Below are 22,508 nucleotides of genomic sequence, written 5' to 3'. Positions count from 1 at the left end.
GAATCTGGATCTGTTTTTGTTCGATTTCAAGAGATAAATCTATATGGGGTACGATGTCATTACGTCATTCTTTTGTCTCTGTTGGTCAGTAGTCCGTTTCAACATTTTTCTTCACTCGTTGAAATGTTTTCAAGACATTCCTAGGAGCATCGAACGTAAGACGTATGAAGGCCAACGTTCCTGCTGCTCCGGGGAGACCTGCACGGGGTAGGAAGAAGGGTGGAGAGGGATGCCCACTACCCTTGGCGTGTGTGTGTGTCATCCACAACATCAACCTATTTATTATAAGTGTATCCCTCCTGTGATGGAGGTCAAGGAAACGCCTCGTCTACGGCTGAAAGCGAAACGGTCCCGTGCCATCCCGATCCGGTTTGGTGTGTGAAGGACACAGCGGCTAACCATTCGAATTTTTTTTTTTTTAAATCTATTATTTCAAAATTCTTATACATTTTTTTGTCTTCACTTTTCCTCTCAATCCCAAAAACATCTGCTAGTTAAAGAAAAAAAAAGAGAGAGAGAAAGATAGGCTGTTATATAGTCACAAACGGAGACCATCCTTAGCCCTGGAGCTCGTTTCTCCCGCACGAAGCTACTCTGTGCTCCTCCCCATGACTACTGGCCGTGTGTGTCTTCTGTACACACAGCACCTCGGCGCTTCCTTTTTTTGGATGAACGTTTCGGGAAAGAGTGCTACGTGTATTTTTTTTTTTATGTATTTTACCAGCCACCCAATCCCTGAGGCTGGAAGAATGTATAAAAGGAAGCGCAAAGCTTTTCGAGCCTCATTCACCATCAGTTTTTCGATCCTGTGATCATTCAACATGGCTCAGGTGAAGGTAGGATCATCTTTGATTGCAATTGTTTAGTGTTAATTTGTTTAAATTTAATTATTAACGGTAGGATTGGGGGCTTAAAAATAAAAAAGGTATATAGAATGATGCGTTTCGACTAAACATTTTGATACAAAAATCACGAAAATGGTAACGTGAGTGAAAGTTTTTTGAAGATTTTTCGGAAGTTGTCGCGTACGCGACGGAATGTGTTACACACGCACACACACACATCAGCCTAAAGAAGAGAAAATTGTATGGGGCCGAGCTATTTGTTAATTATTACGTTACAGTTTCGCCTACTCACTTTCTCTAAAATTCGTACAGTACACGTCGAACGGCTTCAATTTTGTTTCTCTTCCTGTTTTGAATTTGAACGCAGTTTGCCGTGATTTTGTTCGCATGCTTTGCGGTTGCCTTCGGCACCGAAACGGACCTGGACGCGATGGAGACGAAGCACCGTCAAATGTCCCACTACCCCGCGCAGTCGCATTACGGACCACCAAGAGCTAAAGCCCCTAAAGCCCATAAAGCCCCCAAAGCCCCTAAGCAGCACTACGCGCCCGTTTACGCTGCTCCGGCTCCGTATCACGCTAAACCGTCTTATGCGGCGCCCGCTGCCGTAGCTTATGCACCTGCGGCGCATGCTGCTTATTCGGCACCGGTCCATCGCCCTCCTGTCTATTCAGCACCAAAAGCTAAAGCTGCAAAGGCACCAAAGGCTGGCAAAGGCAAAGCTCAACACCCTCAGGCATACCATCCGGCTCCGGTCATGATTCCGATGCCCTATCGGCCACCGGTAGCTCCAGCTTATGCCGTTCGACCTGTGTACGCTGCTCCTGCTAAAGCTAAGGCCCCTAAAGCGCCTAAAGGCAAAGCTCATCGCGCTCAGGCCTATTCCGCACCGAGACCAGCGTACGCCGCTCCGGCCTACGCCCCGGCCAAGGCCAAAGCGCCTAAAGCGAAGGGACACGGTAAACAGGCTTACCGTCCTCAAGCTGTTTACGCAGCTCCGATGAAGGCTCATGCGGGCACGTACGCACCTCCTTCTTATCCGTCCCATCCTGCCCCGTCTTATCCGTCCCATCCTGCCCCGTCTTATCCATCCCATCCTGCCCCGTCTTATCCGGCTCCTGCTGCTCCTGTTTACTCTGCGCCACCAGCACCTTCTTATCCAGCTCCAGCACCTTCTTATCCGGCTCCAGCTCCTTCTTATCCGGCTCCAACAGCTCCTTCTTATCCGGCTCCAACAGCTCCCTTTTATTCGGCCCCAACAGCTCCATCTTATTCAGCTCCACCGGCTCCAGCTTATTCAGCTCCAGCGGCTCCTTCGCATCCAGCTCCTGCGGCTCCAACTTACTCAGCTCCACCAGCTTGGTCTTATCCAGCTCCTGCGGCTCCGGCTTATTCGGCTGCTCCCGTACACTCAGCTCCACCTGCTCCGGTGTATCAAGCACCAGCAGCCCCCGCTTATTCTGCGCCACCAGCACCCTCTTATCCTGCTCCGGCTGCTCCTTCTTATCCAGCTCCTGAAGCTCCATCCTATCCAGCCCCCGAAGCACCTTCTCATCAGGCACCTGAGGTCTCCTATCCTCCACCTCAATCCGCTTACGGGTCAGCACCTCCCGCTCCTGAATGGAGCGCACCTGCTGCACCTCCCGCTCCTGAATGGACCGCACCTGCTGCACCTCCCGCTCCTGAATGGAGCGCACCTGCTGCACCTGAATGGACCGCACCTGCGACACCTGAATGGACTGCACCTGCTACACCTGAATGGAGCGCACCCCCAGCTCCTGAATGGCCAGCCCCTCCCGCTCCTGAATGGCCAGCCCCTCCCGCTCCTGAATGGACAGCCCCTCCCGCCCCTGAATGGAGTTCACCTGCAGAACCTTCGAATCCGGCTGTACTTCCTTCCGTATCCCAGGGCGGATCCAGTTTGCTCGAGCTCCCTTGGCCGGTAAAAAACTAAAATGTGAACACGTTCCTTTTTTTTTTCAAATCATCAATCTTAATGTCTTCCGCTTTAGAAACCACTCGGTTGGACCGGCGAATTATCGCAAATGATGTTGCTCATGAATACGAATGAAATGGTGGTAGAGCCAGCCGTGCCCAATTACGGGGCAGCTCCGGTGGGCCCAGCCGGAATCGCCCTCTCTAGTAGAAACGTCCTGGCCAGCGCCCGTCTACGGAGTCGGTCCAGTTGCCCCGATGGAGCCGGAGATTTTCGTTCAACCGATTCGAACCTGAAATCACGTACGCACCGGCACCCGAGCCGGAAGCGCCAGCGGTGGAGGAACCTACGATTTCGATAGCCGAGCCAGCACCCATGGTCGTCGAAGAGATTCCGCAGGAGGTCGAATACGTAGCCGTCGTTCCGGAAGCACCAGCACCGGAACCTCCGGCGCCGGAAGTCATTTTTATTGCCGAACCGATCATGACGACTACGGCAGCCGCTGAGCCTCTTGTTGAAGTCGTCGCTATTGCCGAAACGATCCTTCCGGAGGAAGCTCCCATAGCTCAACCGGAATTAGCACCAGTGGAACCGGTTGCTGAAATTGAATCCGTTCCCGAGGTCGACGTGGCAGCTCCGGAAGTTGTTCCAGAAATCATCGAAACTGCGTCGGAAGCTGCGCCGGAATTGGTTGTTGTCATCGCTCCGGCACCGGAATTTGTTGAACCTGTGCCGGAAGTGGCTCCTTTCGTCGAAACGGTGACTGAAGGACCCGCAGTAATTGAACCCGCACCGGAAACTGTTTTGCTCGTCGAAACTGCTTCGGAAGCTGTTCCCGAAGTCGTTGATGTTCCAGAAGTTGCTGTTGAAGCCGTTCCAGAAGTCGTTGCTGCTCCGGAAGTTGAAGCCGTTCCTGAAGTGGTCGCTGCTCCTGAAGTTGCTGTTGAAGCCGTTCCCGAAGTTGTCGCTGCTCCGGAAATTGTTGAAGCTGTTCCGGCTGTTGCACCTGTCGTAGCGGAAGTGACTCCGTCTCAACTGTACGTTGCCCCAACAGCACCAGCCCCCGCTCCCGAAATTGCTATTTCCATGGTCACGCCCGCTGTTGAACCGGTCAGTCCCGCCAAACCGGTTGAGGAAGCACCGGTTTCACTCGCAGTCGAACCGGTTATCGAACAACTAGCCGTTGTCCCTGAACCAATTCAAACACCAGAAGTGCCTTCGGTTGAATATCTTCCACCAGCGGAAACTTCCAGCACTCCGCCTCTGATCGCTCCAGTCGTCGAAGAGATCGTTGCCATCCCTGAATTGAAACCGGAACCAGTCGTCGAAGAGATTGTTGTCGTCCCTGAATTAAAACCGGAACCTGTCGTCGAAGAGATCGTTGTCGTCCCTGAATTGAAACCGGAACCAGTCGTCGAAGAGATCGTTGTCGTCCCTGAATTAAAACCGGAACCAGTTGTCGAAGAGATCGTTGTCGTTCCTGAATTAAAACCGGAACCTGTCGTCGAAGAGATCGTTGTCGTCCCTGAATTGAAACCGGAACCAGTTGTCGAGGAAGTTGTTGTCACTACGAAACCCGAAGCTGTTCCAGAATTATCTCTGGAGTATTTACCTCCTCTTCAAATCACATCCGTTCCAGAAAAGCCTCAAGTGATTGAGGAAGTTGTTCTTCCTGAAACCAAACCGGAGTTGAAGCCTGAACCTGTCGTCGAGGAAGTCGTCGTCTCCGAGAAACCCGATCAGGTCGTCATCGAAGAGGTGGTCGTCACTGAAAAACCTGCCCAGGTACCCGAGTTATCCTTGGAGTATTTACCTCCGCTTGAAGTCAAACCGGCCGTCATCTCGGAAGTCGCAACGAAAGCACCGGAAATCTCCGTTCCAACAACCGTACCGACCATCGTCAACGTAGAGCCTGAAGTTCCATCCCTCGAATATCTTCCACCGTTAGCGGCTACGGCTAGAAAGCTACGACAGTCCCTGTGGAGGACTAATTGAAAATAAAGGTCAAATCAAAAAAACAAAAATATTAAAATACTATGGCAGTCTGGAACATCAAAAAACATTAGCGTTCGCCATTACTCATTCACGTAGATCATAAATTATTTTTTTTTTGTCAACATTAATTTCATTGTCGTGTTTTAATTTTTCTCGTCGTGTTTTTTTGTTTTTGTTTTGAATTCTGATTTGATTTTGAATTTGTTTGATATCAAATGCACCTTCCACTAGGGTCGGCTTTAGAGACTCGCTCAATATTCACGAAAAAATATACTGCACTTTCGCTCACAATTCGATTTTTTTGGAAATGTTTCGACCGAAATTCTTAACTCGTCATATTATTGGAATGTTTTTATCCAGTCGTCTCCGATTCGTCCCGACCAATTTGCATTTACAAATGTCCAGCCAGAGATATGCGAAGTATGACCAAGGCTGACCCGATTAGGATCAGAATAATTGCTGCACGACGAAAAATGAGATTAGAATATGTGGAAACCCCCTCCCCCCATCCCTAAAACTAGAAACATAACCCGAGGTGACTTGGAAGTATTTTCGAAAGTTTTGATGTTGTGCCGTACGCAAACATGGAAGAACTACTCGTCGTTTATGGTTAAAGAGAAAAACGGTTGCGAGTGATTAAAATAAGAGAAGACAGGCACCCCCTCATGACCTGGTTAGCATCAAGGACGCCGTTTGCTGAGAAAGTGTAAGAATCGTTTTTCTCTACTTTTCCTCTCGGCAATTATTATGCCACTCCTCCCCTCCTTTCTGAAAATGTTCTGTTTAGTTGCCGTGAATTTTCTTTCTTTCTTTCTTTTTTTTTCAACGATTGTTTTTGGGGGAGGGAGTGACTTCGTTCGTGACCACCGAAGAGCCAGTCACTTTAGGGTGAAAGGGCGTATATAAAGGAACGAACGAAACGGATTGTTGTTCAAACATCAGTTCGATCTGGTAATCATCCAACATGGCTCCGGCAAAGGTACGGTATTGTTGCAAATCATTTCATTTTCTCTTAAGCACATCCTTTTTAAAAAAAAAAAAGCGAATTCCATTTCATAAATATCCCCCCAAGCCATTTCCCAAAACAAAGAAATGATGAAATTTCATTTAGTTTAATCTTTGACCGATAGATTGGTATCATGACTAAGGTTACGTAATCAAAACAATAAACTGTTTTCCATTTCTCTAGTTTGCCCTAGTTCTGGCCGTGTTGTTGTCTGCTGCTCTCGGCCAGTTGTTCAATCAAGACGTGATGGAATCGAAACATCGTGCAGTTGGTTACCGCCTACCACCGCCCATGTACGTCAGACAGCTAGGTCCTAATTACAATATTCATCACGCTCAGCATCTCCCTTCCAATCCGATTCCCTATACTTTACATCGACCACCTGGTCCTGTGCATCACGTTAGACCGGTTCACGTAGTTCCACACGTCCATCATCTCCCTGCCTATCAAATTCCGTATCCAGCACCAAGACAGACATCAAATTATGCTGTTCCAGTGCCCCCCACAAGGACCTATCCAGTTCAATTAGCTTCCAGACCCTACGTGACACCTACTACCCCCAGGCCTGCCTTTCCTTCACCTGTTCATCCTCCCTAGATCACCACATTCCCATCCTAATTACGTGAAACCCCAACATGCTGCAGTAGCTCCTTACCCACCTGTGAGGCCAGTTCCAACGAGAGCTCCTTTCTATCCATCAGCTCCTTCACCTCCTACACCAAAACCTGCTCCTCCAGTGGGTTTGAGCTTGCTGGATCTTCCTTGGGTGGTAATGAACATTTCGATTGCGTCTTCATTTTAACGTGAAGAATGACCCCCTTTCTTTTTGAAATTTCAGAAACCACTTTATGCTCGAAATCAGGTGCCACCTAAACCATATTATTATGGAAATCCATCCACTTGGCACCTACAGACAAAAGAAATGAAACCAGCGCCCGTAGTCATCAAACAGGAAGACACTGGTGTCAGCATATCGAGCGTTGGATCTCCGCTCCCGAAAACCGTGACCAATGCACTTCCATCTGCAGTTGCGAATGATGACATTGAAGTACGGGAAATTCCACGGGAAGCTACTGCGTTCAACGTTGCAGCACCTGTGTCTGTAGCAACAACAATCCAAAGGCCAATCAATGTGGTAATCTCCGATGATTCGGGTGAGGATATCCGAGTAATTCAGGTAGTTAGTACACCTGCACCTATGCGTACGACTCCTCCAGCAATGATCCAGCAAATTCCAGCATCTGATCTTCGTGTATCTCTTGCGATGACCACAGCGAGACCAGCGACTCCAGTGGTAGTGTTGGATAACTCGGATGAAGATGTTCGTTTCATCCAGCAGGAACTTCCTGTGCCAGCCACTGCCTCCGTGTCAGCACCAGCTGCTGTTCCATTGTCGATTGTAGATGACTCTGGAGAAGACATCAGGATCGTTCAACAAGTCCAGGTGGGTAATGTCCCTGTAACTAGCCCAAGGACACCAACAACAACAGCAAATTCACTTGGAACCAACATGGCTGAAGGTCTCGGGTTACGCGACGTCCCCCAGGAAATGAGTTTGTCCCCTTTGTCTGTGACATCTTCGGTAGTCAGTGCACCGCAAGTGCAGACCATTTCCCTGGTCGTTTCAGACGAGTCTGGTGAAGACATTCTCCGGCAGGTTCCAGTATCTAACGGCCCAGTTGTTGGACCTCGATTAACGACAACATTGAACCCTGAGGCTTCAGTCGTGGTGGTGGATAGCTCGGATGAAGATGTGGGCTTAGGAAGACTCTCCCAGCAAGGAAGCGGTCCAGTTTTTTCTACGCTGAATGCTGGAACAATGACGACACAGTCACCACGAATCTCCGTTTCCATTTCGGATAACTCGAACGAAGAACTCACGATCGTTCAACGAGTTCCAATATCTAATGTTGCTGTACCTACATCAAGATCAGCAATGACTGGAACATCCTCCTCGTTTACAGTAGTGGATACCTCTGATGAAGATATCGTGTTACGGAACGTACCCCAAGAAGTTAACCGGCCGCTATCGTCTGCAACGAGGCCAGTTGTCCCACTGAACGTTTTTGACGACTCGGTTGAAGATCTCCGGATCGTACAGCAAGTTCCAGTGCCGAATGTTTCAGTAACTCCACCATCGACAATGACGAGGCCAAGCGCTTCATTCGTGATATTGGACAGATCGGATGAAGATGTCGGTTTAGAAAGAATCCGCCAGCCAACTAGCGGACCCTTTTCTTCTGTGACAAATCCTGGAACATTGACACAACAGCCAGCATTTACATCCGTTTCCATTTCGGACAACTCGGAAGAAGACCTAAGGATCGTTCAAAGAGTTCCAGTATCCAGTGTGTCAGTATCTAGAGGTCCAGTTCCAGTACGTACATCTCGACCAACAATGACTGGAACATCCTCGTTCACAGTAGTGGATACCTCTGATGAAGAGATCGTTTTACGGAACGTACCCCAACAAGTTAATCGCCCACTTTCATCTGCATCAAACCAAGTTGTTCCAGCAGCCACCGTTTTTGACGACTCAATTGAAGATCTCCGGATCGTTCAACAAGTTCCAGTATCCAATGTGTCAGTATCTAGAAGTCCAGCATCTAATGTTCCAGTACCTTCATCTCGATCAACAGCGACTGGAACGTCCACGTTCACAGTTGTAGTGGATACCTCTGATGAAGACGTCGTCCTACGGAACATACCTCAGGAAGTTAACCGGCCACTTTTGTCTGGCTCAAGGCAAGTTGTTCCAGCGACCGTTTTTGACGACTCAGTTGAAGATCTCCGGATCGTACAACAAGTTCCAGTGTCGAGTATTCCAATTACCCCACCATCGACAACGACGAGACCAGTTACTTCATTCGTGGTATTGGACAGATCTGAAGAAGATGTCCTGTTGCGAGACATCCCACAACAAACAATTTCACTCTCATCCGGATCAGCTTCCGTTCCAACAACTCAAACACGGAATCGTCCACTTGTCTTCTTAGATAATTCGGCGGAAGATGTGCAAATCGTTCGCCAAGGTTCCATATCCAACGCGAGCACATCTTCGCTTCAAGCAGTGTTATCCAACATACAAGGAAATTCGCTTGAAGTTCCAGACAATTCCAACGAAGATTTCGAATTGCGGCTGATTTCTCAACCAGTATCTGTACCTACGCTTTCTTCACCTGGAACTCCACAGTCCACGACAACTCCTAGATTTCTCCTAGTTGATTCCGATGAAGATGTTCAGATCGTCCAGCAAATCATCCTATCCAATAATTCTTCATCCGTTGCGGAAACCCCTCGAATTGTCTTGCGAGATTCAGCTGAGGACTTCCAAACGAATCGAAGAGTTCCACAGCCAACTGTTTCGTTATCTGGGTCTGCACAATCTGCTGGAATAGCTCCTCTTTTACGTTTAGTTGATTCAGCAGAAGATATCCAAGTTACACGAGAAGTTTCGCTATCTAGTGTACCGCTGTCCTCACCAGTACCTGCAGCTGGACAAACTCAGCCGTCTTTCTTAGTGGATTCAGCGGAAGACATTCAGATCGTCCAGCAAATTGCTCTGTCTAACACTTCTTCATCTGGAACGGTTGCGGAAACCCCTCGAATTTTCTTACGAGATTCAGCTGAAGACTTCCAAATCGATCGGAGGATTCCGCAGCCAACAGTTTCGTTATCAGGGCCAACACAATCTGCTGGAACAGCACCTCTTGTGCGCTTGGTTGACTCGGATGAAGATGTCCAGGTTGCACGAGAAGTTCCTCTGTCTACTGTAGTGTTATCCGCACCAGTGTCATCAACTGGACAAACTCCGTTTTCATTCCTAGTTGATTCGGAGGAAGACACTCGAATTGTCCAGGGTAATCCCTTGTCTAACTTCTCATTATCAGGGCCAACATCAACAGGTGCTGGACCTGTTGTTCTATTAGTCGATTCGGCCGAAGACGCGCAGCAATTTCTACGTTCCAACGTTTCGCTGTCGTCGACAACAAACTCGCGGGTGGTCTTAGTCGAATCAGCTGAAGATATCGAATCGCCAGTTTCACCTCTTTTGCAAGCTGCGAATCGAGTACAAATTCAAGAAAGAGACCTGGATGACGATCGAAGTGATGAAGACATTGAAACGAGAGTAACAATTTCAGGGGGATCTATTGTCCTGGTCAATCCAACTTCTGTATAATGGAACTGGAACCAACCATGACGAACAGTAAGATATTATTGATTGCTGATAAATTATATTTTAACATTTAGATCTTTTTTTTCGATTTATTTATTTGTAATTGATCATCCGTTATTTAGCCCAGTTTGACGGTTTTGCTCAAAAATAACCGAATATTACAGTTTCATTTTCAATCAGTGAAATCTTATATACATTTTATTTTTATGTTCCAATACTTAACCCGACTGTAGAATTGTTCTTCATTGTGTTTTTGTTCGTGAACGAATGGCTGCCATTCACTCTTTGGATTTCTTAGAAAGCTATAGAAATACACAGTTTACGAACCACTCTTTTCATTTTCGTCTGCTATCAGTTCAACTGTCTCATCAGTGTTGAGTCCACAGTAATGCACCATTTTTAAATATATTTAAATACAGTTTTAACTGAAAATTGGATAAAGAAGACAAAACAACTACTGCGTTCAAACATGGTAAGACTATCGAAGTCAAACCAATTATCGGAACGAAAGAATATCAAAGAGAGGAACTTCTTGCAAAGAAGAGTCTTGATGAGGCTTCGGATTTCTGACTGAAAATGGTTGATTGTGAACCTTTAGGTTTACTAGAAATTGCTGTCCACCTCCAGGTAATACTAAAAGACACGTAAAAAAAATTCACGCTGGAATAAGTTTGATGTGTAAGAGGAGAAGTTAGAAATGATGCAAGTTTATCTAGTTTATCTGTACCTTTGCTGCCAATCACAGATCCAATGTTTCTCTTTCCATTTCCACCGTTTTTCTTTCCACTGTTCAGCAATGCGCCTTTGTGATACGTATCAGTACGATTAGATTGTAAATAACAAGTGACATGAATTATCAAAAGTATTTTCATGAACTTACTTTGAGTTTTGATTGCATTGTTATTGGTAGTATCGCCGATGGTGGAACCAATATTTCTTTTTGTAGTGCCAATTTCGATGCTTATGTTGCTAGCTTTTAGAAAAATGAAATTTTAATCGTTGTAAAATTATGTGCATTTTTTCGTTTTCGTTACCTTGATTGTTGTTTTTCCTGCCAATAACCGATCCGATTTGTCTTCTTCCATTGCCCCCATTACCTACCAAAAAACCAAAATTAATTATCGTTATGAAGGCCTTTTTGCATGGGTATCGATTTCAAGTCTTAGATTTTAAGTAAATTACAAAGCAAACGTTCAAATGATTCATATGCAAATTGTAAACTCTTTCGAAAAAGATGTAAATCCAAATTATTTAAATCTGTGCATTTTGTACCACAGGGAGAGGAATGGTTCTTTCCAGAATAATTTGGAGGTCACTGTTTTCCATACCCTTCCTTTTGCTAAATGTAACCCCTCCTCTACCCTCAAAGTGCACGTGCACAATCTGTGAGCATATCAGTTTTAGTTGGAGCTTGGATTTGATCAGGAACGGATCACATACCAGTAATACTGGTGTGTTTGCCGCCTATTGTAGCTCCCACGTGTCTCCTTCCATTACTTGTCTTTTCGCTGCTTAGCAGTCCACCGGCAACTTCTTTTAAGATCACGATATGAGAACGTTGTGAAACTGGTAAGTTTCCGTTAGCATTTTAATTAAGCACTCAAGTACCTTCTCTAATTCTTGTGCTGTTGCCTTTAGCGCCAATAATGGAGCCAATGTTCCTTTTCCCGGTGCTCGTGCTGCTCATTTTTTCGCTTTTACTCGGTCCACTGCTACTTTCTAAGAAAAGCACATGTCATTCCATCACGTTAATTAGTTGGCCACTAGTACAACGACTGCGCAACGTCATCGTTGGTAAGTAAAGCGGTTCGTTTACTTTTAACGTTGTCTTCATTCTTTGCGGTGATGTTGCTTTTGTGCAGTAAAACGGGGTCGATGTTTATTTTCCCATTTTTCTGACTGCTTTCTGTCTCGCTGATAGCTTTTAAGAAAATATTCGTCGCGAGAATCAGTAAAAATGAAGTTTTTAATGTCAGGTGAGCAAGTAACGTGATCCAAGTGATAATTTTACCTTTAGCTTTGCTTTCATTATTTGTGCTATTGTTGCCTTTTTGGCTAGGAATGGGTGGGTTAGGTTTGTTTTCATTGGTGCTCTCTTTTTCCCCACCTGTAGATCCATTTTGACCTGTTTAGGAAAGTAACATGTGTGACTTGTCTAGTGTTAAGCATATCATTGTGTTCTGAATTCATTTTTTTTTCACTTGTGTGGCTTTTGTAAGGTCATTTGCCAAAGGGCTCTTACTCTTAGGTTTGTGTTCTGTAGCTGTGGGGTTCACTTTCGCAGCAACAGGAGGTTCAATGTTTTTTCTCGCATCGCCATTCTGTACGATTACAGGCACGTTATTATTACCTGTCCAAAAGAGTAGGATAAAATTATGTTTAGCCATGTTTTTCTACGCATCTGGTTTTGGAACGCCAGTTGAGTTGTACTCGCGTTACTCGTTAGGGTTAGGCAAGTTATGTACTTTTCGTTTTGTTTCCTCCATTTGGGTTGCTGTTGATTTTTACACCCACAGTAACGAAGGGATTGATATTCTTTTTTCCATCAATATTGCCATCCTGCCCATTTAGGGGTTTGTTATTAGCTGTAACGAAGGCGTTAGGTTTAGAAATTGTGGTGAATTGAATTTAATGTTTGAAAGTGACGCATACTGTGAGGTTGTAGGCAATAAAACAGTTCTTAAAGGGTTTTACAAGATCATTACTTGGAATTTGGCTTCCATTATTTGTGTTGCTGTTCAATTTTTTGCTATTGACTGGTCCAGCATTTGTTTTGTCTTTGTTGCTTAAGCTGCTAACAGTTGGTACGGGTTTGGGGCTGGTGGTTGGTACGGGTTTGGGGCTGGTGGTTGGTACGGGTTTGGGGCTGGTGGTTGGTACGGGTTTGGGGCTGGTGGTTGGTACGGGTTTGGGGCTGGTGGTTGGTACGGGTTTGGGGCTGGTGGTTGGTACGGGTTTGGGGCTGGTGGTTGGTACGGGTTTGGGGCTGGTGGTTGGTACGGGTTTGGGGCTGGTGGTTGGTACGGGCTTGGGGCTGGTGGTTGGTACGGGTTTGGGGCTGGTGGTTGGTACGGGTTTGGGGCTGGTGGTTGGTACGGGTTTGGGGCTGGTGGTTGGTACGAGCTTGGGGCTGGTGGTTGGTACGAGCTTGGGGCTGGTGGTTGGTACGAGCTTGGGGCTGGTGGTTGGTACGAGCTTGGGGCTGGTGGTTGGTACGAGCTTGGGGCTAATGTTTGTTACGTGTTTGGGGCTAATTATTGGTACGGGTTTGGCGCTAATGGTTGGTACGGGTTTGGGGCTAATGGTCGGTACGGTTTTGGGGCTAATATTTGGTACGGGTTTGGGGCTAGTGGTTGCTACGGGTTTGGAGCTAATATTTGGTACGGGTTTGGGGCTAGTGGTTGGTACGGGTTTGGGGCTAATATTTGGTATGGGTTTGGGGCTATTATTTGGTATGGGTTTGGGGCTAATGGGTTGTACAGGATTGGTTTTCTGATTGCTGACATTGCCAATATTGGTCTTGAGTCCTTTGTTACCTTAAAAAAACCAAAAAAAAAGGTATCATTCTAGTAATATTTTTCAGGAGAAAGGCGTCGTTGTTTGCTGGGGAGGTATTTGTTTTTGATGATATTAAATTATTAGAAACACAGTGCACTTACTTAGAGGGCTGGCTGCATTATTCGTGGGAATGGTTCCTGCTCCTCCAATGGGTCCCGTGTTTCCTATTCCATTTAGTGGTCTACTGCCAGCTTTACGAATTAAAAAAATGTTAGTTTTGTTAGGTTAATAGAATTTGAAGCGTAGTTTTTCTTGCATAACTTACTTTGAAACTTTCCTAAATCGATTGCGTTACTGACGCTGATGGCAGGTCCAACATTTCTGATTCCATTCCCGTTGTGTTTCACAATTGGTGGTACATTTTTAATGCTATCTAAAGTAGACAATTGTTAATTATTCTTAAACCACTAAATGCTTCTTTTAATTGACACGACTTTACACTAAACTTGTATTAAATGGCGTTTTACTTTGTAGTCTATTTCCGTTATTTGGGGTGCCGTTTATTTTCCCGCCAGCTGTGGGTTCAATGCTTCTTTTTCCACCGACGTTATCACCTGCACCACAATGAAACGTAGTCAAATAGCGCATAATTTTAAGAGTATAGTATATTCCTACCCCCAGCAAAATTACTGCCTCTTCCGTCGTTCTTGTATACAGCACCTCTTCCATCGCTGTCGTATCCTCCTTCAATTCCGCCATTATAGTGATGACCTGTAGCCGTTTCCGTAAGAACCGATCACATTCGATGGAAATATTAGCGTGATTTGGGATTAGGTGAGTGTGAAATAGTTGACACTTTACGATTACCTCCAATTCCTCTGCCTCCCTTATCATTGCTCTTTATTTCGTGTGAGAGTATAATGTATCCTTGAATTACAAGTGAATGAACGTTAGTTCTAGTTCGCTGGTATGTAATCGATTTAAAATAGCTTAAAATCCAATTTCAATGAGAAGCAAATGTCAAATTCTTGTTGTGTAATTGTCGACAGTTAAAACTACTTCATGTTTAGATTTTTAGTGACTTGCCTCCGATTTCACCAGTGTCAAATCCATTGCCACCACTTCTTCTGTAACGACGATCTATCGTAAAGGAGGTAAATAACAATTTTTGAGCTATTTCAACAAGTTTAAATGTCTGGTACTTCTAGTAAATGCTTATCGTACTTGTTCCACCATTTCCTTTTGTGTCCTTTATCGTTACAATGCCATATGGTTTGCCTTGCATGTCATCGTTTTCATATCCTAAGTGAGGTGGTTTTTTTTTGTCTTTAGAAAGGTTTTTCAATACCGTTAAATGTAGACGAAAAGCATCAGGTTGAACGTTTTTGTTCTTCAAATTACCTTCACTTTCTTTTTCTTTCTTGCCTTTGCCGTGATCTAATTTTTTAAAAAGAAGGGTATTATCATCATAAATCTTCTGCAAGCTAGGGCGTGTTGCCTTAGATTTCTATATGTTTTTAAATCCACTACTTGAACAATAAGAAAACTCAAGCCAAATATGAAGTTATAGGAGATAAAATGGCTGTAAATCTACATAGTTACTAGAACATGAGAGAAAGTAGGCTATGTACCATAATTGTATTCGCTGTATCCATCGCTGTAACCATGGCCTACAAAGTGATAAGAGAATAACAAAAATTAGCATTTCGGTGATTTGAATATTTAAAACGATATTTTTTGCGTTACCTCTTTTCTTGTAGTCGCCTATTTGATCGATATCTGAATAATGGTGATCCATACAGAAATATTATGTAAAGTGGAAAACTAGAGGATAAGGTTGCCGTCTAACGTAATGTAACTTCTTACCTCCTTTTTTTTTAACTTTTTTGTGTAATGCGAATTGGTATCCTGTTGTATAGGAATTCAATATTACTTGTTCATTATCGTAGTATTGCATCAACTAAAAATAAATATGATTTTGGTCTAACCATTATTATTTCTGCTGTTTCCAGGTGCAGTGCTTTTTTTGATAGGATTTCCGCCATCGTATCCATCTGCAAGAAATAGATCGAATGGGTTGTTCACGTCGGTACTGTTAGATAATCAACCGTGGATTAATTATGTGTTTCCTTTTATCCGATTCCGCTTACTAATTTTTTCCGTTTCGATTTTACTAGATTTCTTTTTTCATCACTGCTGTGTCTACACTGATAAAAATTTTACCCGCTTTTTGGGCGTCATAAATCCCGAAAGTCGATTTTGCCATAACGGGTGCATAAAATCCCAAAAAATATTGACATGGAAATCAGTCCTAAAATCGGAAATTTTCAAATCGGTATTTTTGAGCCCCCAAAATCGGGGGTTAAAATGAGATCATCATCAATCACTGAAAAAAGAAAAGGATTTGGTGGGCAGAGGTGTCTTCATTTCAACTTTAGTTGTCAGATGCGTTAACCACTAAGCTAAGGCTGTTATATTTTAGATTATGATTTTAATTGAATAATCAAAATATAAAAAAAAACTTTTTTCTTACTTAAAAATTACAAGTTACATTTAGAACATACGAGTTTCAAACAGTTACAACCTATTTACTAATCAGATACCAAATTTGCACTAATATCATGCACATTCCGTAAAACGGATTTTAAAATTCCAAATATCGGAATAGTTGTCTGCTTTTCGTCGCTCGTTAAAAAGTGGATTTTAAAATTGCGAATATCGGAAAAGTCGTCTGCTTTTCGTCACTCGTTCTGAAAATAGGCGACGGCTCCCTGTTTTTTGGGTGGCCTTTCCGTTGTATGGGTTCACTTAATGGACGATTTTCGGAACCATTTTTAACAGTGTACATTCATTACCGTTATCGAAATCTGCTCAACAGTTAAACGAGGTAACAACTTAAAGATCTTTTTTGCGTGAAATGATTCCTGATAGTATTGATTCCAATTTTCAAAAGTTTACATTAATTTCTTCTCAACTACGTCTGTATGAGGGGGAAAATTTCATTACTTTAAAAATCGAAGTATCGTTAACTAATATTCGAATTTATATGGAAAACTCAAGCCATTGAGTCATCTTAAAAAATGAAATTTACCCAAATAATGATGTACCTGTATTGTTGATGTCGTAATCTTCGTATTTATGGCCTTTAATCTCGATTACCTCCAGATCGCTGTTTCTGATGTCCTGGGCGTGTGACACGTTCACTAGGAACACAATCACCAGAACGATCTATTTTAGTTGAGAACAAATTTCCCAAACGAGTTGATGTCACAAAGAATTCGAATTTAGTTTGGTTATTTTTTGTTTTTTACTTTAGAAAAAATCATTGCAAGGAACGATGGATCGGGTGTTTTGCAAGCAATCTTTGGCCATTTATTTCTCAAGTCCAGGAAAGCCAAGGGTCGGTAGTGATATGTCTTTGTTTCAAGTCGTTCCTCTTTTATAAACTCTCGTTTCTTCACAAACAGTTTGTTCAAGCGAAAATACTATTGACATCGACTGACATTTACAGATAGAAAGTTGCTGGGGAAAACTTGATGGTCCAATCAAACTGAGGAAAGCATCCAAAACAAGTTTTGTTTTCCGTGTATGAAGAATTCATCCTTTTTTACGTTGAGGTAAGCTCTTTTCACGATAAAACAAATTAGATTGTCATAAATTTTTCCGTTTTCAAACGACTAATACGTTGTTTTCATATCTTATTCGTCAGAAAGTTTTCCTGCTAACTTTCTTTTATTTCAGAGTTACATAAAAATCCTGACTAATTCTTTTTTTTTTTCCTAATTTGTCAACTAGATAAACTTGTCTGATTTCTCCAGAGAGCCTAGGAAAAGTGAGATGCTCGTTATCGTAATCAAAGCTTTCACCTTTAGGAGAATCAGGGTCGTTCAGCGTGGACTAGGAAAATTTACTCTGCCTTTACACTCGTTTTTCACCAGAGACAAGTACTCCCAGAATAAAAGTAACAACATGAAGACACATAGAAACTTGCCAAGGACGTCACTACACAGGAAATTATCACGACAGTAACTGTCTATCAGAGACCGGTTGTACGGTAAAGGAACTTTTGCTTTTTTCCTTGTTTGGGCCTTTCCCATTGGCTTGTATGGTCATTTGGAAATGGAATTATTTTTATTATTCCGTCCTTTTTTTTTGCTAATTTGTGTGCGTCTTGACAATTGTTGGGACGGGAGAAAGAGTGGATAGTAGGCTATTTTAAAAACTCCTTGGGACTTGGAATCGACGCTCGGTTTACGTATTCCGTGACAGTCTTCCGTAAACAATTTTTATGGCCGATAATCGATACTTACCATCTTTCCATATCAAATTTTAGTCATTATTCTTTGTTCATCGTTCTACATCAACTTAAACTTTGAGAATTTAACAGCTTGTTCAGCTCTTCCTGGCAAATGAGGAGCGGTGTAATCGCCGTAATGTAAAATTTTTCCCGTTCATGTAATAGCTTTTCTATAGTTAAACCTAACGCCATCCACTAGAGTATTTTAAAATTGTTGTGGCGAAAATTTGTTCCATATTATTCGTTGGTTGTGGTAGTTTGAAGGTTACACCTTCTCTGTAGGTGAGCTCGTCTACATTGCTTTTTCTACAGGGAAAGTGAAGGGGGTTTAAAGGCGCACCGCCGTTAGACAAAAAAAAACTGTAACTGGAGGGTAAAGACAAGGACAACAATTTTCTAATAAAGGACCTTCTTAGATAACGAAAGCAAACTCTTACAACGCCCTTGCATTCCCATCGTTCCAGTCCAATACCTTTTTTTCACGCTGTAAACTGGGTGGGGCACGGCAGGGTGGATGAATTTAAATACTGCTTAACCTTGTAACAGTTTTTTATTGTCTTATATGAGCTCCCATTGCACAGCACACAGCACTGTGCAATGACATAACAGTAAAGCAAAAGTATAGCATGATAACAATGACACGTGGAACACAACGAAACGAGCCTTGAAAAACGAACTTTGGCGCGTGTTCAGACTGCACTAGGAGAAATGGAAAATGAGATAATAGATTTACAAGGTATCGTCCTATACCTTTACGTAGATAGCGGACAATGTTAAGTGGTGCGTTCCTGACGAATCCACCGTTCTGTTTGCCTTCATCTCCATTGACTTTCTCGCCCTTTTCACCTACTCCGGAAGAGGTTTTGACTGTCGATTCTGACGTGTCAGTTTCTTTGCCGCTGCCTTTTTCTGATCCTTTTTTACCCTTTTCGCTGCTGGAAGGTGAGCTTGATGTACTGATTTGTCGTTTGTCCTTCACGCTGTTCTTTGTTGCTTTGCTTCCTTTTCCCGCTGGCTTTTCGGATGTGACTTCACCTTTTTCTTGATTTTCAGAAGCTGTATCTCCTTTCATGGGATTGGGCCGCATCATTTCTTTCGAAGGCGGTGGGCTCATTAGCTGGGCAGGTCTGGCCGGTCTAGTGCTGCCTTTTCCTCCGTGTCCGCTCATCTTGTCGCCATTTCCTTTTTTGACTTTCTCTTCGTTTCCGGATTGAGTTTTTGCTGACTTGGTGCTCGCTGATCCACTTTCTAGTTTGCCGCTATTTCCGGAAGTGTTTCTTCCCTTTCCCATGCTTAAAAATCTCTTCTTGCCACTTCCAGTGTTTCCGGATGGATTACTCGAAGGTCCGTTTTTACTTTGTTCCGTAATTGGTGCTACGCTAACGGATTTCGTGCTACCTGTTCCTCTGTCCTTGTTAACCATGTCAACATTTCCAGACATGGGTTTGATTTTTCCAGGTCCTGATTGGAATTCCCTGACCGATTTACTGCCCATTGGTCCATTTTCTTTCATTCCACGGATTGCGGAAGTTCCTTCACCTATGCTCCTGAATTTACTTGCTCCGTTGCCAGACGTTCCACCATTAGGCCTGACTAGTTTCATTGGCTTGTTCATTGGTACATTTCTGACCGTTGCTGGGCCAATTTTGCCTCCAGTGCTATGAACCTTTTCGCCATTTCCAGCTAAGTTTCTGTGCTTTTGATTTTCGATGGGTAGACTGCTAATTGCTCGACTTTGTGGTCTTACCCTGTTTCCTGGATGATTTACTTTTCCTGCAACTATTAACCTTCTGTCTCCGTTTCTATAGTTCACAGGCCTCCTGCTATCATGTCCGTTCCGGCCCATTCTTCTTAGACTGTTTGCATTGATTTCCGGTACGACGATGGGTGAAATGCTTTTCTCTGATCCAGGAGATGGTGCGCTTTCAGTGTCCAACATAGATGTGCTCTCTTTACCTCCGACGTTCATCATCTCGGCAGGTTTCGCTACCATTTTACCTGTTTCTTCCGTTGTGGTTAATGCTTCAGCTTTGATCATTTCTGCAGGTTCAGACATAATTTTACTATTTCCTTTTTCAATTGTGGCGATTTCGCTCGCTACTTCCGTGCCACTTGCAGAAGGTTTGGCGGTGTCCGCGGTCAAAAACGATATGCTAAAATCGTCATCATTTGCGGGGCTGTATGGATTTTGTTCAGCGGCACTTTTGGTATATGCACCTAGCTCAACTGCTTCGTCCTCCGTTACGAAGTCAAATGTGACTGTGTACTCATCTTCGATGCTTGATGAATAGGTATCCTCTTCTAAACTACCTGCTGATAATTAAAAATAATTTAATCTTGTTATTCTTTTCGGATTAGGAAATTGTTTTCGCTACCTTTAATGCCGCTGTGTGAGTCTTCATCATTTACCTCCACGCCAGTTGTGAACGAATCGACTGGGGAACCAATTGATCCAGTGTTAGCGATTGATCCATCAATTCCAGCTGTATGGTCAGTGAATCCAGTAATGTCACCAAGTCCTTCAACTCCTTCCGCTTCTCCAATGATGGCCATTAAATCGTCCATAGATTTGATGGGACCAGTAGATCCTTCACTTCCGCCGATGCCATCCAGAAGTGCCATCAGTTCATCCATGGTTTCAACAGTTCCAGTAGCAATGACAGTTCCAGGTACTTCTCCATCAACTGGTATAGTCATTTCATCCATTGCTTCCATGCCTTTTGATCCTTCGCCTCCAACAGTTTCTCCGCCAATTGCTTCTGTTCCGTCCATGGATACAGTGGCATCTCCACCGGTGATGACGGAATCTACCATGACTTCATCTTTACCCTTTGAAGCTTCGATTCCAGTGGCATCTCCACCAACGGCGAATGCGTCGTCCGTTGTAGGTCCATTGATGGCGACAGTTTCATCTGTTGCGGTGCTTCCGCCAGCCGGAGGTGTGGCCTCGCCTACGAGATCTGCATTCCCCTTCGAGTCTTTTATGGCACCAGCATCTTCGCCAGTGACCATTGGATCGTCAATCGATCCACCGCTGTCTTTTGTTTCATCGCTTCCGGTGTCTCCATTCATTACAGACACGTCGCTCGTGAATTGCGTGTTACCTTTGAATTTATCGTCTTCCTCACTTCCACCTACACCAAATGGTAAAATATTCAAGTATTAAGTTTAATTAATCTGTTATGGAATGCACGTCTTCATGATTTAAAGATTCACAGGTGATATTCTATATCATTATGACTTATCTGTAACTAACCTCCAGTGCTTGTTCCTTGGTGGCTGCTCGTCACGCCACCATAGCCACTGCTGTGTGTCCGCTGTGTTCGATGTGTCCGCTGTTATACCCGTTGCCGTAGCCATGCGCTGGGTAACAGTTTTGATTAATAATAATTGTTTAATAATTAAACAGCTCGATTAATTACCATCTTCGTATCCATATAGGTTGCCAACATATTCAACGCTGTAATCGCTGCCGTATTTGTTGCTGTAACGTTGACCTTAAAGAGAATGGGGAAAAGTGATGGAATTAAAATACTGCGTTTGCACTTCAACTTTGTCCATAATACCGTTGTCTTTTTTCCCTATTCTACCACCATACGAAATGATGACATATCCTGGAGGATCGTTTTCTTCGCCTCCATTTTCACTGCTGTCGGATCTCCCGCGTGCAGCGCCATTGCGAAGGAAAAGTCTACGCCGTTGCGTGTTGGTTCTAACATTCGGCTGGATGTGACGCGGAAATTTCTTGCCTTTACTTTCAGACAACTTCTAAATCTTCGTTGGCGGCCACTTGAGCGTAATCCAGGATGATTAAAGTCACGATAATTAACACCACCTAAATGGGGAAACGAATTAGAATGGAGACTATCGCCTTAATGGTAAATGTAGATAAATTACTTTAGAAAAAGGCATGTTCGAGACTAATGAGTTGAGTGTTTTTCAATATTCACAGTTGGGCCATTTACGTCCCAGACAGTCGAGAGTTGGTGAAGATGTGACGTTTCGATCAAAACGACTCCCCTTTTATAAACGTATTTTTTTGTTCTTCAAAAAAGGTTCGTGCATAAGTGAAATTGTCATTGACATCTTCGGTTTTCCTTAGATTTGTACTTTCTCTAGGACGAGGAATCGAAGAAAGCTGTCGGAGAAAACAAAACGGGCCCATAACTAAGGTGGTAAGAAAGCAAACTGTATAAACTAGTTTACCTAGTCAAGAAATTGAAGTAAAAGATAGACAAGTTTACATGATAAGGAATCTGCTGTTCATTAAATGTCCAATTTGCTACAACTAAATTTTAATTTCTTGATGAGCGAATTCCTGTACCACGTGTTTATTAGGGACACTTGGGTTTTCCTCAAGAACCTCATTAAATTCGAACAAATTTCTCCATGTACAGATGAGGCCAATTTGGTACGTGTTATCAGATTAGTTCTCATCCTGTTGTCAATTATAGCTGGAATGTGTGAATTTAAGGGGATTACTAGTCCTGGGTTATGGAACATGCTTTTACATTGGTTTGGTATGTCCTCCAAAATTTTACTTAGAGATTACTGGGGAGTTTCAACAAGCCATTGATATTAATTACGCATTCAAAATGAATAACTATTATGTGTAAAGGAAAAAAATTTGTTATTGGCTGGACGTTTACGTAATTTAGTCTTTTTTCACGTGAGAAATTAGGGGTCTGGGCTTCAATCAAAAATCTACCTTCTCTTGATGTGAAAAGAGCTTTCGATGAAAGGATATGAAAGAA

The 22,508-nt window shown here is 43.6% G+C and overlaps 4 protein-coding genes across 11 annotated transcripts; 2 read left to right on the top strand and 2 right to left on the bottom strand.

Moving 5' to 3' along the window:
• The first annotated feature begins 676 nt into the window (after positions 1 to 676).
• Positions 677 to 5,067, top strand: LOC116929327 (calphotin). Its single transcript, XM_045177886.1, is given in 5 exon segments — positions 677 to 836; positions 1,213 to 2,787; positions 2,858 to 2,962; positions 2,964 to 3,064; positions 3,066 to 5,067. Coding segments are annotated over 5 exon segments (3,507 nt in total). The 5' UTR covers positions 677 to 821; the 3' UTR covers positions 4,777 to 5,067.
• A 528-nt stretch (positions 5,068 to 5,595) lies between these two features.
• Positions 5,596 to 10,289, top strand: LOC116929326 (mucin-17). 2 transcript variants are annotated; one of them, XM_045178082.1, is made up of 4 exons: positions 5,596 to 5,755; positions 5,966 to 6,551; positions 6,621 to 8,303; positions 8,544 to 10,289. In XM_045178082.1, the coding sequence occupies exons 3-4, from the start codon at positions 6,705 to 6,707 to the stop codon at positions 9,960 to 9,962; spliced, it is 3,018 nt and encodes a 1,005-aa protein (XP_045034017.1). In that variant the 5' UTR covers positions 5,596 to 5,755; positions 5,966 to 6,551; positions 6,621 to 6,704; the 3' UTR covers positions 9,963 to 10,289. The 2 variants fall into 2 exon arrangements, with proteins under 2 accessions (XP_045034017.1, XP_032792401.2); XM_032936510.2 differs by having other exon boundaries at positions 6,621 to 10,289.
• Positions 10,290 to 10,345: 56 nt separating this feature from the next.
• LOC116929330 (proteoglycan 4) lies at positions 10,346 to 17,069 on the bottom strand. 6 transcript variants are annotated; one of them, XM_032936518.2, is made up of 25 exons: positions 16,769 to 16,919; positions 16,565 to 16,685; positions 15,446 to 15,511; positions 15,324 to 15,365; positions 15,204 to 15,236; positions 15,089 to 15,127; positions 14,859 to 14,894; positions 14,682 to 14,783; positions 14,544 to 14,597; positions 14,325 to 14,384; positions 14,133 to 14,228; positions 13,985 to 14,071; positions 13,783 to 13,890; positions 13,619 to 13,708; positions 12,665 to 13,495; positions 12,425 to 12,544; positions 12,202 to 12,309; positions 11,971 to 12,084; positions 11,776 to 11,880; positions 11,568 to 11,678; positions 11,400 to 11,492; positions 10,994 to 11,056; positions 10,840 to 10,932; positions 10,687 to 10,761; positions 10,346 to 10,592 (listed from the first exon to the last, which is right to left on the bottom strand). In XM_032936518.2, the coding sequence occupies exons 1-25, from the start codon at positions 16,781 to 16,783 to the stop codon at positions 10,456 to 10,458; spliced, it is 2,799 nt and encodes a 932-aa protein (XP_032792409.2). In that variant the 5' UTR covers positions 16,784 to 16,919; the 3' UTR covers positions 10,346 to 10,455. The 6 variants fall into 6 exon arrangements, 5 of the variants coding, with proteins under 5 accessions (XP_032792409.2, XP_045034018.1, XP_032792406.2 ...); XM_045178083.1 differs by having other exon boundaries at positions 14,682 to 14,759; XM_032936515.2 differs by having other exon boundaries at positions 14,682 to 14,894.
• A 1,216-nt stretch (positions 17,070 to 18,285) lies between these two features.
• On the bottom strand, positions 18,286 to 21,771 carry LOC116929329. 2 transcript variants are annotated; one of them, XM_032936513.2, is made up of 6 exons: positions 21,652 to 21,771; positions 21,321 to 21,589; positions 21,177 to 21,251; positions 21,011 to 21,117; positions 20,130 to 20,888; positions 18,286 to 20,067 (listed from the first exon to the last, which is right to left on the bottom strand). In XM_032936513.2, the coding sequence occupies exons 5-6, from the start codon at positions 20,824 to 20,826 to the stop codon at positions 18,305 to 18,307; spliced, it is 2,460 nt and encodes an 819-aa protein (XP_032792404.2). In that variant the 5' UTR covers positions 20,827 to 20,888; positions 21,011 to 21,117; positions 21,177 to 21,251; positions 21,321 to 21,589; positions 21,652 to 21,771; the 3' UTR covers positions 18,286 to 18,304. The 2 variants fall into 2 exon arrangements, with proteins under 2 accessions (XP_032792404.2, XP_032792405.2); XM_032936514.2 differs by having other exon boundaries at positions 18,286 to 20,064.
• Between the last annotated feature and the right edge of the window lie 737 nt (positions 21,772 to 22,508).

This window comes from Daphnia magna, linkage group LG8, assembly GCF_020631705.1.
Source record: "Daphnia magna isolate NIES linkage group LG8, ASM2063170v1.1, whole genome shotgun sequence".
Lineage (NCBI taxonomy): Eukaryota > Metazoa > Arthropoda > Branchiopoda > Diplostraca > Daphniidae > Daphnia > Daphnia magna.
Note: the sequence above shows the minus strand (reverse complement) of the source record. Positions and strands in the feature narration are given on the sequence as shown.

What these genes read in the sequence shown, in the direction of transcription:
- LOC116929326 (XM_032936510.2), top strand. Translation starts at nt 6,705, where the DNA reads ATGAAACCAGCGCCCGTAGTCATCAAACAGGAAGACACTGGTGTCAGC.
- LOC116929330 (XM_032936515.2), bottom strand. An exon ending in AGGCAGTAATTTTGCTGGGG is followed by an intron (nt 14,072 to 14,132) that starts GTAGGAATATAC and finishes ATTGTGGTGCAG; the next exon opens with GTGATAACGTCGGTGGAAAA. An exon ending in GAATGAAGACAACGTTAAAA is followed by an intron (nt 11,679 to 11,775) that starts GTAAACGAACCG and finishes TGCTTTTCTTAG; the next exon opens with AAAGTAGCAGTGGACCGAGT.
- LOC116929329 (XM_032936513.2), bottom strand. Translation starts at nt 20,826, where the DNA reads ATGAATGGAGACACCGGAAGCGATGAAACAAAAGACAGCGGTGGATCG. An exon ending in CTCACACAGCGGCATTAAAG is followed by an intron (nt 20,068 to 20,129) that starts GTAGCGAAAACA and finishes TTTAATTATCAG; the next exon opens with CAGGTAGTTTAGAAGAGGAT.